Here is an 11,374-nt window from a genome sequence, read left to right on the forward strand (position 1 = left end):
TTTAAGAAAACTGGGACATATGATAAAAAAAATAATATCAGTTTTTAATCGTGGAATGACGAGTTATCCACTTTATTTAGAAGAAAAAAAGAGTTTGTTTTTTGGCAGTGACACGGGAAGTCAGATATGCCAGTTTTCCGGTTGTACTTAAACGCATTTACATTTGTTGACATGTGAAACTGACACCGTAAAAACTGCAAGCATGGCGTGCACGTGCAACGTGATTCGTCCATATCAGGTGATCATTTTAGGCATATTTGATGATTTATAGGCGAGTGAAAAAATGTCACAAACATTCTTAGACATCTGCACACACAGGAAACTCTTTGGCCCGGAAAAACACCATATATGTGGTGAGGTAGAAATAAAGAAAATATGTTTGTTCAGGTCTGGATCTATTTGTAAAATATATGTGTGTATGTGGATTGGAACACACTAGCAGACACACACACACAAACACAGATTTACACACAAATCCCTGTGAACACTTGTACATTTTGGTTCACGCATGTAAATCATCAGACTAATTTCTCTCCACAGAATCAAAATAAATGTTACACCCCCGATTTAGGGAAAGGGGTCTGTGACCATGTAAAGCTGCACAGACCCCACGGATGAAAACACACCGGCAGTGCTGTGGCGTGCAGCGTGAGGTGTGACGTCTCGGTGAAAGAGCTAAATTTAGACCGCATCTTGAATAATAAGCGAGAGAGTATGACAGAGGAATATGGGGCGCCGTTTGTAAACTGAAACATGCCGAAATTAACAGCAACATTTTTCCACATTTAGCTCTAAATCTTACAAAAACATGTTTTTTCGAGTCATTTTTTACAACATTTAGTAAAATATTTGTAACTTTTCATATTTAAAACAGGATTTTAAATGTTAAATCTAAATGCTAAATGTTAAATCTAAATGTTAAATGTTAAATCTAAATGCTAAATGTTAAATGTAAATATTATATTTAAATGTAAATGTTAAATGTTAAATGTAAATATTATATTTAAATGTAAATGTTAAATGTTAAATGTAAATATTATATATAAATCTAAATGTTAAATGTTAAATCTAAATGTTATATATAAATCTAAATGTTAAATGTTAAATCTAAATGTTATATATAAATCTAAATGTTAAATGTTAAATCTAAATGTTATATATAAATCTAAATGTTAAATGTTAAATCTAAATGTTATATATAAATCTAAATGTTAAATGTTAAATCTAAATGTTATATATAAATCTAAATGTTAAATGTTAAATCTAAATGTTACGGGAAACTAAATATTTAGCTAATATGCAAATTTATTGTACGGGTCAACGGAAATACCAAAATAAAAGCTTCAAGAAAACCTCCCGCGCTAAAGTGTGCCGGTCGCGGTCAGGTTCTGTGTTTGCGCTCCTCTTACGGTCACTTTTGACTGCCATGAGCTGCTTCGACTATTCCCTACCAGCATGTCCAGCGATTTAGCTGAAAACATTGGAAGAGCCGTTTTGTCGGCCATCCAACGATTCAGCGGTAATGCACCCTCGACCTCACAAACGCCGCAGCACTTGGTAAGTTTATTGTATAGCATTTTGGACGGGTTGATAGCAGTGTTAGCAAAACTAGCAAAGCTAAATTACTTAGCTAGTCCTCAATTATTTCATTTGGTAGGCAGCAGACAGAGATCGAACATCATACAACTCTATTTATTTATTTGGTAGGTAGGTAACAGTCGTTCTTGATGTAAATGTTTCCTTAGGAATCCAGCAATGCACCTGGACCAAGTAGACCTGCCGTCTCCACTGGGATACCATACTGCTCGGTAGGCCTTCTTACACATATCATTTAATTCATTTATCATGAAATTTCCCCTTGTGGGACTAATAAAGGTATGTTATCTTATCTTAGCTGACTGGTTTTGATATACAGTCAGGTTCATAAGTAGTTGGATACAGACACATTTTCTAATGTTGCTTCTGTAAATTACCAGAATGAATTAAAAATGAAACTACTCCAATGCAGTTGAAGTGCAGACTTTAAGTTTTAATTCAGTGGGTTGGACTAAATGAATGCATAAAAATGTGAGAGGGAAAAATTAATTTGTAAAAACAATCCTATCATTTCAGAGGCTCTAAAGTAATTAGACAAATTAAATAACTGAAAATAAAATGATAATTTCTATTACTTTATTCAAAACCCTTTGTTGGCAATGACAGCCTGAAGTCTTGAAGTCATGGACACCACCAGATGCTGGCATTCCTCCTTACTAAGGCTCTGCCAGGCCTTTACTGCATTGGCTTTCAGTTGCTGTTTGTTTGTGGGCCTTTCTGTCCTAAATTTAGTCTTCAACAACTGAAATGTATGCTCAATTGGGTTAAAATCCAGTGACTGACTTGGCCATTCAAGAATATTCTATTTCTTTACTTTATTAAAGTCATGGGGTGCTTGGACTGTATGTTTTTGGGTCATCTTCCATCTTTATTATTAAATGCTGCCCAATCAATGTGACTACTTTTAGCTGGACTTAAGCAGACAAGTATGTCTCTGAACACATTCAGCTGCTTCAGTCCTGTGTCACATATTCAGTAAACACTACCAGTGCCACTGGCAGCCATGCACGCCCAAACCATCACACTGCCTCTGCCATGTTTTACAGATGATGTGGTATGCTTTGGATCATGAGTCGTTCCACCCTTCTCCATACCTTTTTCTTGCCATCATTCTGGTAGAGGTTGATCTTGGTTTTATCTGTCCAAAGAATGTTTTTCCAAAATTTAGCTGGCTTTTACTAGATGATTTTTTTTTTTTTTTTTTTTTTTTTTTTTTGTTAAGTCCATTCTAGCCTTTCTATTCTTGAGGCTTATGAGTGGCTTGCACCTTGCAGTGAACCCTCTGTATTAGGGCTGTTCGATATGACGATATGAAAACATCTATCATTTCATATTATACGCTATCATTTGTTCTGTGGTGTCGCAAAATAAATTTTACGTCAATATTTTTCATCGTTTTGATGGTCACTGTAGTGGCTGTATTAATTTCTTAATTTTCTTTTTTCTGTTATGTTCTCTTTGACCGCATGTTGTCTGTTCACAGTAAAATTTTCAAAATGCAAACACTACGTCTCAAATCAATTCCAGGCCTTTTATCTGCTTAATTGGTAATGACATCATCATTTTAATATGGATACCCTAAATTAAAGCTTAGTCTGCACATCATGTCCATGATATAATTTTGATTGGAATATGTTTCAGTAAACGGGCAACAAAATAAAACTTGTTAGGGTCCAAATACACACTGACCTAATTGCAGGCCTTTGCTACTCTAATTGAGTGCTCAAAGCACTTTATACAACAGATCTCATTTACCCATTCACATGCACAGATTAATACAAGCACTTTTTCTGTCCAACATTCGCACACAGTCATAGTCGGATAAACTCATTGGGAGCTCTAGATTAGAGCACCTGGGAACTGAATCACCAACTTGACCAACAATCACCAAATGCTAATCTACAAGATACAAAAGGTTCAGTTTTCTGTGTAATGGGTAGACAATAGTAAGATGGTCTGAGTCTACAGTTTGTTTGTTTGTTTTTAATGAACAGATAACAGAAACCTTACGGATGTATTGTAATGCATAGGTGTCTATCTGTGTTTGAATTCATTTCGGGTTCCTCTTCCATCAGTTCCTCAAGCTCATGCTACGCGCTCACATTTTGTGAGAAAAAACAAGACCTGCAAACACTATACAAAAGATGTTGTGTGCTTGCCCTTGTCTTCAGCATCAACGTTTCTCATACCGAGAGGAGATTCACGAGCAAAACTAGCACAAGATGGCCTTATTGGGAAGATCTCCTTTACATCTGACTGGTCTGAAGCACAACTTAGAGAAGAAATAGCAGCAATCTTCAGAAGAACATTTGCACTGTCAACTGGCCAGACATTCCCTTTTGAGTATTTGAGTACAATTAGAGGATGTAAACGACTAATGAAACCAAATGTTTCTAGCAGTTTTCTTTGGGGTGGCCAAGAAGTTGGCTCGATTTGTTCCACCACCTGCCTCTATATAATGGCAGGGATACAAAAACCTGCACAGGTAAACATTTTATATTGCAGTGCAGAAATATTTATTGTCTAAAAAGTGAGTCTGTTCCCTTAACATAATTTTATTAATTGTATTAATTAATATTGCAGTTTCAGCAGGTGTAAACAGTTTTTAGTGCAGCCATGTGCCTCTGTTACCAGTGATTTGGTGCAACTGTATTTGATTTTATGTAGAACATGCTTTCTTTTCCCTCAGGAGGAACCAGAAGAGCTGTCTGATAGTGACTTTGAAAGTCCAGTCTGCCGGAGAAGACGAGGTATGTGACGTGAATGAAAACCTAGTGAGGTTCTAAGCTCGATGACCAGTTAGATTTTGTTACTGCAGTGCGTAATAATTCCTGGGGGGTTTGTTTGATGAGAGCATCGTTAATTTGTCCGATTGGGGCGATCGTGGCTCAAGAGTTGGGAGTTTGCCTTGTAATCGGAAGGTTGCCGGTTCGAGCCCCGGCTCGGACAGTCTCGGTCGTTGTGTCCTTGGGCAAGACACTTCACCTACCGCCTACTGGTGTTGGCCAGAAGGGCCGATGGCGCGATATGGCAGCCTCGCCTCTGTCAGTCTGCCCCAGGGCAGCTGTGGCTACAACTGTAGCTTGCCTTCACCAGTGTGTGAATGGGTGGATGACTGGGTGTGTAAAGCGCTTTGGGGTCCTTAGGGGGGACTAGTAAAAGTGCTATACAAATACAGGCCATTTACCATTTTAATGTTTACGAATTATCACAGGTGATTACAGCCAAGGAGGAATATGTGCCCAACTTTCACTTAAACTAATATAAGGATATATAAAGGCTGTTAACATTATGAAGCAAGTCATGCTGACCTTCTTTCCTTTGTTCAGTGCATCATGCGTTGTCTACAACACCAGGTGAAAGTGAGGCCAAGCATCAGGAAACAGAGAGCTGCATTCAAGAGAGTGAAAATGAGGGACAGGCAGAGGGACAGCAGATGTTTCCATATAATGTGGCAGAATTTGTGTAAGCTGTTGTCTAGGGGTTAAAGAAATCCTTCATTTTAGATGTTGTTTAGGATATTGTTTTGATGCAAGTTTCCAATTTGCATGTTTGGGTTTTTTTTGCTGAATGACTGCAACTTTAGGATTTACATTTAATTTTTTTTTTTTTTTTAATGATGTAGTGTGAGAAATTCTTCAAGGCTGACATGTTTTATGATTTCTAATATCTCTTATCTACTTAGCCCTATTTTTCTGGAGGAAGATGAAGCTCTTGAAGAGGCAATTCAGCGTAGCCTCCTAGAAGAGTCTGATAGACAGAGTGAAGTTCATATTTCAAGGTAAGATTTGAAAGTAACCTTTGATAATTGAATATTTTATTTGCATCTTTACTTGCATCATTTTTTTGCAGTTACACAATTACAAAGGTAATTGCTCATTTCTGACTAATTTAATATGGACTATCACAACATAATTATATGTTGTAACTCTGTGCACTTGAGTCAAATGTACAGCAAATTTCCATTTTTCCCCAAGATCTGTTTGTCATTGTCCCTTTTTTATATAGGTCTTTTAAGAAGCTCAGCAAAGAAGAAATTGAAGGTCTTCTTAGAGCTCATAGTGAGAAAGTCATTACACCAGGAACAAGACAACTCCATATCAGTCGAGCCAATGTGTGGTCGACTGCTTTGCGTCAGTTCAAGAGACCCAAGTTTGCAGAAAGCTGTGAGATGCTTTATGTCACATTTGCAAGCGATGAACATGATACAGAGGAAGATGCTGCTGACCTTGGGGGGCCAAGGCGGGAGTTTTTCCGTTTACTGGTGAAGGCCATCTTTCAGGACAGTGGTGCTTTTGAAGGTAATAGGATTTCACAGTCAAACTAACTAACTTACTTACTTACTCAAGGCCTAAAGGCTTGTTGACGACACTCGTTTTTATAATGTTACAAACGCAACAACCACCTGATCTGAACATTGTTTGACAGAACATTAACAAGTTAATAAATGACTACAGATAATAAATCTGTTATGTTCTGTGTGTCTGAAACAGTAAAAAAAAAAAAAAAGTAATACATTTTTGTCTGTCAATCTCAAGATATCAGTTTGGGGTCTGTACAGAATATACTTTTTTGTGTGTTATTTTTCAGCTACACCAAATGGATGCACACTGAAATTTAACATCCTACACTTGCAAAATGGAGTATATCGAACCATTGGCAGGATGTTGTCCACGATAATAGTGCAAGGTGGAGAAGCACCTGCCTTTCTCTCTCCACATGTAGTAGACTACATTGTGTCAGGAGACATTCTTCAAGTACACCTAACACCGGATGATATAGGTGACCCTGAGTTAAGAGAGAATCTGAAAAAGGTGAATTGCAATATTATAACAAGAATATTGTAATATTTCCTATATTCACAAGTCTTCTGGTCTTCTTTTATAATATATAATAAATACACTTTTGGTTATTAGAGGCAATTCCATGTATTATATTTTCAATTTGTTTCCTTTTTGTTAAAAAAAAAAAATATTGGTGAAATACAGCCAAATAAACCAAAACAAAAACGTTTCGAGTCCAATTAAAATGAACCATCTGCAGTATTTGTGTACACTGGTAAAAAACAAACATTTAAAGTGTTTTTCTTAAATATTTAGGTTGTAAATGCAACAACTCAACATGATTTGGAGGAAGCAGTCAGCTGCTGCGACTCATGGCGATATCAAGTTGAAGGTCTTCCACTCACAGTCACCATGGCCAATAAAGATCTGTTTGTGAAAAATGCAGCTCTATACCTTGCAGTTCTGCAACGGCAAAGCTGTTTCGATCAACTAACTGATGGCTTGTCCTACTATGGAGTGAGAGTTATATTTTTTCTGTATCAATTGGTCATTATTTTATAATCATTTAGAGTGAGCTACTTTTTATATTTAAAACTGGAATTTAACCATTATTTAAACTTTTCTGTCTAGATTTTATCACTCCTGAGAGAGAACCCCAGTTTGCGTGTTCTGCTTGACCTATCGGGGGAGGACAAAGATCTGACAGCCAGTTTAATTGCTGGGGTTCTCAGGCCAAGCTATTCTGTCCTTGGGAGCAACAGAAGAGTTAGAGAGGAGCTGATGGTGGTCAAATTTCGGGAATTTCTCCAGTGTGTCGAAAGTAAGCAGAAATTCACATAATGTAGTCTGGCCATGAAACAATTCGGGACACTAAAGTAAAACTTTGTCTTTTTATGTCACATGCGCGCACACAAAACAGGAATAAAGATGTATGATAGCTTACAACTGACAAGCAAGGCAAAGACAGAACCTCTGTATTTTTTATAAAAACATTAGCCATCATTTAGTTGTTAGCTCAAGCTTTAACTATTTTAGTGTCCCCAGGTTAACGGTGGTTTTTCTTTGTTTTTAGATGAAGAGCTGAGAGACTCACTTGGAGAAAGGACTCTTACCAAGGATGAAGAGGCATTTGTGAAGGCTTTGAGGCCTGGTCACATCTTGGCTTTTGCCACCGGGAGCAGCAAGGTTCCAGCCATAGGTTTTCAACCAGCTCCTAAAATAACATTCATTCACGATGAAAGCAAACATCTCCCGATTGCACACACATGTGCAAATGAGCTTCAGCTTTTTGTGAATGAAACAACAATGGCTGATGATGATGCTTTTCATTACTGCTTCTTAGTAGCACTCATGAATGGAGCTTTATTCAGCACCATCTAAACATGTTCCAAAAAAAGTGAAATTAAAATGGTGGGTTTGTTAACTCTAATCCTGTTCATTAATTGTAGTTTCAAGTAACTTTGCTTCATACAAGATAGTTGAAATAAATTCTGACTGCATTTAATGTTGAAATGTAATAATTTTCAAAGCTTCAATAGATTTATAAAAATGCTAACTCTGTATTTTCAACGACAAATCAATAAAGTCACTGGTGTAATACAATAATTTTATTAAGCTTTTTCTTTTTTTAAACAAGGAGACTTCAAAACAGTTTATGCACAGAGTATACTAAACATGCTTTGTAGAACAAGCCAGGATTACTTAGACATCTAACAGCAACATTTATTAAGACTATTGCAACTTTACAATGATTAAAACAATACTGTAGATAATCTTTGAATTGATTTAAAGACTGACTGTTCCGTGTTGATAATTTTCACTGTTATACTGTATTACAGTGTGAATTTGATCTTTACTTCAATCTGAATAACTGGTTTTACCCATAAACTAAAAGTGGTTGTAGCCTTCTGAATAGCCTATGAGTCACTGTCAGTCATTAACTCTGAGTCCTTATGTGGCAGGAGGCATCACTGCTAGAGGGGAGGGGCTTCTGCAGTAGTACAAAAACTGCATTTGCTGTACAGCATTTAAGAATATTAAGTGTCATCACTCTTTAGAACATCACTGGTATCCTGTGGTTGAGGTCACACATTTACAAGTTTGTTAAAAATATACTGCTGTGTTCGTTGAAACAATGTTTTACCATTATTGTTGTCTTCTTCAAAAGGGTGAATGCTTGTATATAGCTCTTGTAAATCGCTGTCATTTAATGGGACAAACCGACTTTCAGAGTTTGACAAGGAGGGTATGGAGACCTCTGCTGTAGAAAGTTCTGGGTTGTGACGATGAGACACATGAGTTCTGCAGGCAAAAAGCTGGATGGGAGTTCTATTACCTTCAGTGGAAACAGAGTGATTGTTATATCCAGCTTTGAATTCCTTCAAAGTGCGGTTGATTCGTGGTAGAAACACATAATGAAGGCAAAATAGGTCTGTTGCATTTTCTAAGTCTAGGATACCAAGTGATTCCAATTCATAAAATATAGGTGCATAAATGCGGCTACAGTTGTTGTTTAAGTCTCGGTTGAAACGCTCAATCCTCTGGTTGTGCACAGAACTTCCCATTAAGACAGAGCTTTCACCCCTGCTTGCTCGCATGTCCTCCCAAATCTGAGCATTCTCTCCTCCGTGATCAGTCCTGATATGCAGGGGTCTGCCAAATTGTCCAACAGCTGCAGTAAAGAGGGCTTTCACAGTCTCAGCTCGATTATTGCTGGAGCACTGAAGAAACATCAACATCCTGCTGTATCCATCTATTGCACCATGAACAACAAACTTCCAATGAATCAGTTTGTGATTTCCATCTATGTGCCATATGAAATTTGGATGAGGCACAGAATATACTCGCCGAGCAACTGCAGTTCTTCTCCTGGATAGAACACCAGCCGAGTCCACCCTCCGCAGTGACTTTCTTACGCGCCATCTTTGAACCACTATGTTTTTGGAACGCAGATGACCCATCAGCATCACTTCTCCAACATTTGGATGTTCAGTTTTTATTTGGGACACTATCTGATCTAACTCATGGTCACTGATTACATTGAATTTTGACTCTGAGATATTATAGTCTTGCAGTAACTTATACAGAGTGGGCCTGGAGATGGAAAGGATAGATGCAGCTTCAGTAAAAGATGTTTTCAGGGAAAGAACATTTTCCAATTCCTCTTTGGAAATCTGAAGCCTTCCTTGGTAACCATCCTAGAACACGGCACAGAAAATCTCAATGAGCACAATTCTATAACAAAAGATGGGTAATTTGAGGCAATTGTACTGTGACAGATTAGCTAGAGTAATATTTTATCAATAGTTTTAAAATATGAAAGTGAGCAATCAAAAGACACTTCAGAGCAAAAACAGTAATAAAATATGACGTAAAACTTGTGAATGTTGTTGGTGGTGATGTGACACTGCTAGTGATGGACCCCTAAGAAGATGAAATGTATGTAGAATCAGAATCATTACTTTGACAGGATTTAATTTAAGGTGACATATTACACCAAAGAAAAAACAAAAATTAGTCAGCTAAATGATATGTGTAAGAAGGCCTACCGAGCAGTATGGTATCCCAGTGGAGACGGCAGGTCTACTTGGTCCAGGTGCATTGCTGGAGTCCTAAGGAAACATTTACATCAAGAACGACTGTTACCTACCTACCAAATAAATAAATAGAGTTGTATGATGTTCGATCTCTGTCTGCTGCCTACCAAATGAAATAATTGAGGACTAGCTAAGTAATTTAGCTTTGCTAGTTTTGCTAACACTGCTATCAACCCGTCCAAAATGCTATACAATAAACTTACCAAGTGCTGCGGCGTTTGTGAGGTCGAGGGTGCATTACCGCTGAATCGTTGGATGGCCGACAAAACGGCTCTTCCAATGTTTTCAGCTAAATCGCTGGACATGCTGGTAGGGAATAGTCGAAGCAGCTCATGGCAGTCAAAAGTGACCGTAAGAGGAGCGCAAACACAGAACCTGACCGCGACCGGCACACTTTAGCGCGGGAGGTTTTCTTGAAGCTTTTATTTTGGTATTTCCGTTGACCCGTACAATAAATTTGCATATTAGCTAAATATTTAGTTTCCCGTAACATTTAGATTTATATATAACATTTAGATTTAACATTTAACATTTAGATTTATATATAACATTTAGATTTAACATTTAACATTTAGATTTATATATAACATTTAGATTTAACATTTAACATTTAGATTTATATATAATATTTAGATTTAACATTTAACATTTAGATTTATATATAACATTTAGATTTAACATTTAACATTTAGATTTATATATAACATTTAGATTTAACATTTAACATTTAGATTTATATATAACATTTAGATTTAACATTTAACATTTAGATTTATATATAATATTTAGATTTAACATTTAACATTTACATTTAAATATAATATTAACATTTAACATTTACATTTAAATATAATATTTACATTTAACATTTAGCATTTAGATTTAACATTTAAAATCCTGTTTTAAATATGAAAAGTTACAAATATTATACTAAATGTTGTAAAAAATGACTCGAAAAAACATGTTTTTGTAAGATTTAGAGCTAAATGTGGAAAAATGTTGCTGTTAATTTCGGCATGTTTCAGTTTACAAACGGCGCCCCATAGAGGAAGGGGGGCAAAGGGAGCAGAAGCAATGAAGACTGAATCTACATATATATCTTTTCTTTTCTCTTAATCAAAAAGCGGTTTTAGTTGTTTATTGAAGGAGGAATGAGTAACGCAGCACGAGCTCATGGTCGTGAGAAGAAAAACACAGACTCGAAGTAGACAGGGGGCTGGGAGTGGGGCGGTGCTATGAAGAACGTGTATCTACTCAAATTCAGTGTTCTGTTCAAGGTTTTCACAAGTCGGTGTTTACGGCAAAGCTGAGCTACTTCTGAGTGTTTCCTGCACTGCTGGAGCAGCTCTCTGAGAGGATGTTTTTGTCTCTCCGGCTCACACCTGGAACAAGGAAAGA

The 11,374-nt window shown here is 36.8% G+C and overlaps 2 protein-coding genes across 2 annotated transcripts; one reads left to right on the forward strand and one right to left on the reverse strand.

Moving 5' to 3' along the window:
* Positions 1 to 1,329: 1,329 nt before the first annotated feature.
* On the forward strand, positions 1,330 to 7,760 carry LOC146636409 (uncharacterized). The gene is made up of 11 exons (XM_085350811.1): positions 1,330 to 1,557; positions 1,746 to 1,807; positions 3,655 to 4,081; positions 4,286 to 4,346; positions 4,926 to 5,061; positions 5,282 to 5,377; positions 5,605 to 5,897; positions 6,187 to 6,410; positions 6,696 to 6,896; positions 7,011 to 7,200; positions 7,453 to 7,760. The coding sequence occupies exons 1-11, from the start codon at positions 1,456 to 1,458 to the stop codon at positions 7,758 to 7,760; spliced, it is 2,100 nt and encodes a 699-aa protein (XP_085206937.1). The 5' UTR covers positions 1,330 to 1,455.
* A 473-nt stretch (positions 7,761 to 8,233) lies between these two features.
* Positions 8,234 to 10,407, reverse strand: LOC146636410 (uncharacterized). Its single transcript, XM_085350813.1, has 3 exons — positions 10,180 to 10,407; positions 9,929 to 9,991; positions 8,234 to 9,577 (listed from the first exon to the last, which is right to left on the reverse strand). The coding sequence occupies exons 1-3, from the start codon at positions 10,279 to 10,281 to the stop codon at positions 8,465 to 8,467; spliced, it is 1,278 nt and encodes a 425-aa protein (XP_085206939.1). The 5' UTR covers positions 10,282 to 10,407; the 3' UTR covers positions 8,234 to 8,464.
* Positions 10,408 to 11,374: the final 967 nt, after the last annotated feature.

Source organism: Diplotaxodon limnothrissa, linkage group LG3, assembly GCF_057381915.1.
Source record: "Diplotaxodon limnothrissa isolate DT_005_m linkage group LG3, D_limnothrissa_male_GT1.1, whole genome shotgun sequence".
Lineage (NCBI taxonomy): Eukaryota > Metazoa > Chordata > Actinopteri > Cichliformes > Cichlidae > Diplotaxodon > Diplotaxodon limnothrissa.

Bases quoted from the DNA above. Each gene is read 5' to 3' on its own strand.
- LOC146636410 (XM_085350813.1), bottom strand. From the start codon at position 10,281: ATGTCCAGCGATTTAGCTGAAAACATTGGAAGAGCCGTTTTGTCGGCC. The intron at 9,992-10,179 runs GTAAGTTTATTG...ATGTTTCCTTAG, and splicing joins CACAAACGCCGCAGCACTTG to GACTCCAGCAATGCACCTGG. The intron at 9,578-9,928 runs GTAGGCCTTCTT...GCCGTGTTCTAG, and splicing joins CTGGGATACCATACTGCTCG to GATGGTTACCAAGGAAGGCT.
- LOC146636409 (XM_085350811.1), top strand. From the start codon at position 1,456: ATGTCCAGCGATTTAGCTGAAAACATTGGAAGAGCCGTTTTGTCGGCC. The intron at 1,558-1,745 runs GTAAGTTTATTG...ATGTTTCCTTAG, and splicing joins CACAAACGCCGCAGCACTTG to GAATCCAGCAATGCACCTGG. The intron at 4,082-4,285 runs GTAAACATTTTA...CTTTTCCCTCAG, and splicing joins GGATACAAAAACCTGCACAG to GAGGAACCAGAAGAGCTGTC.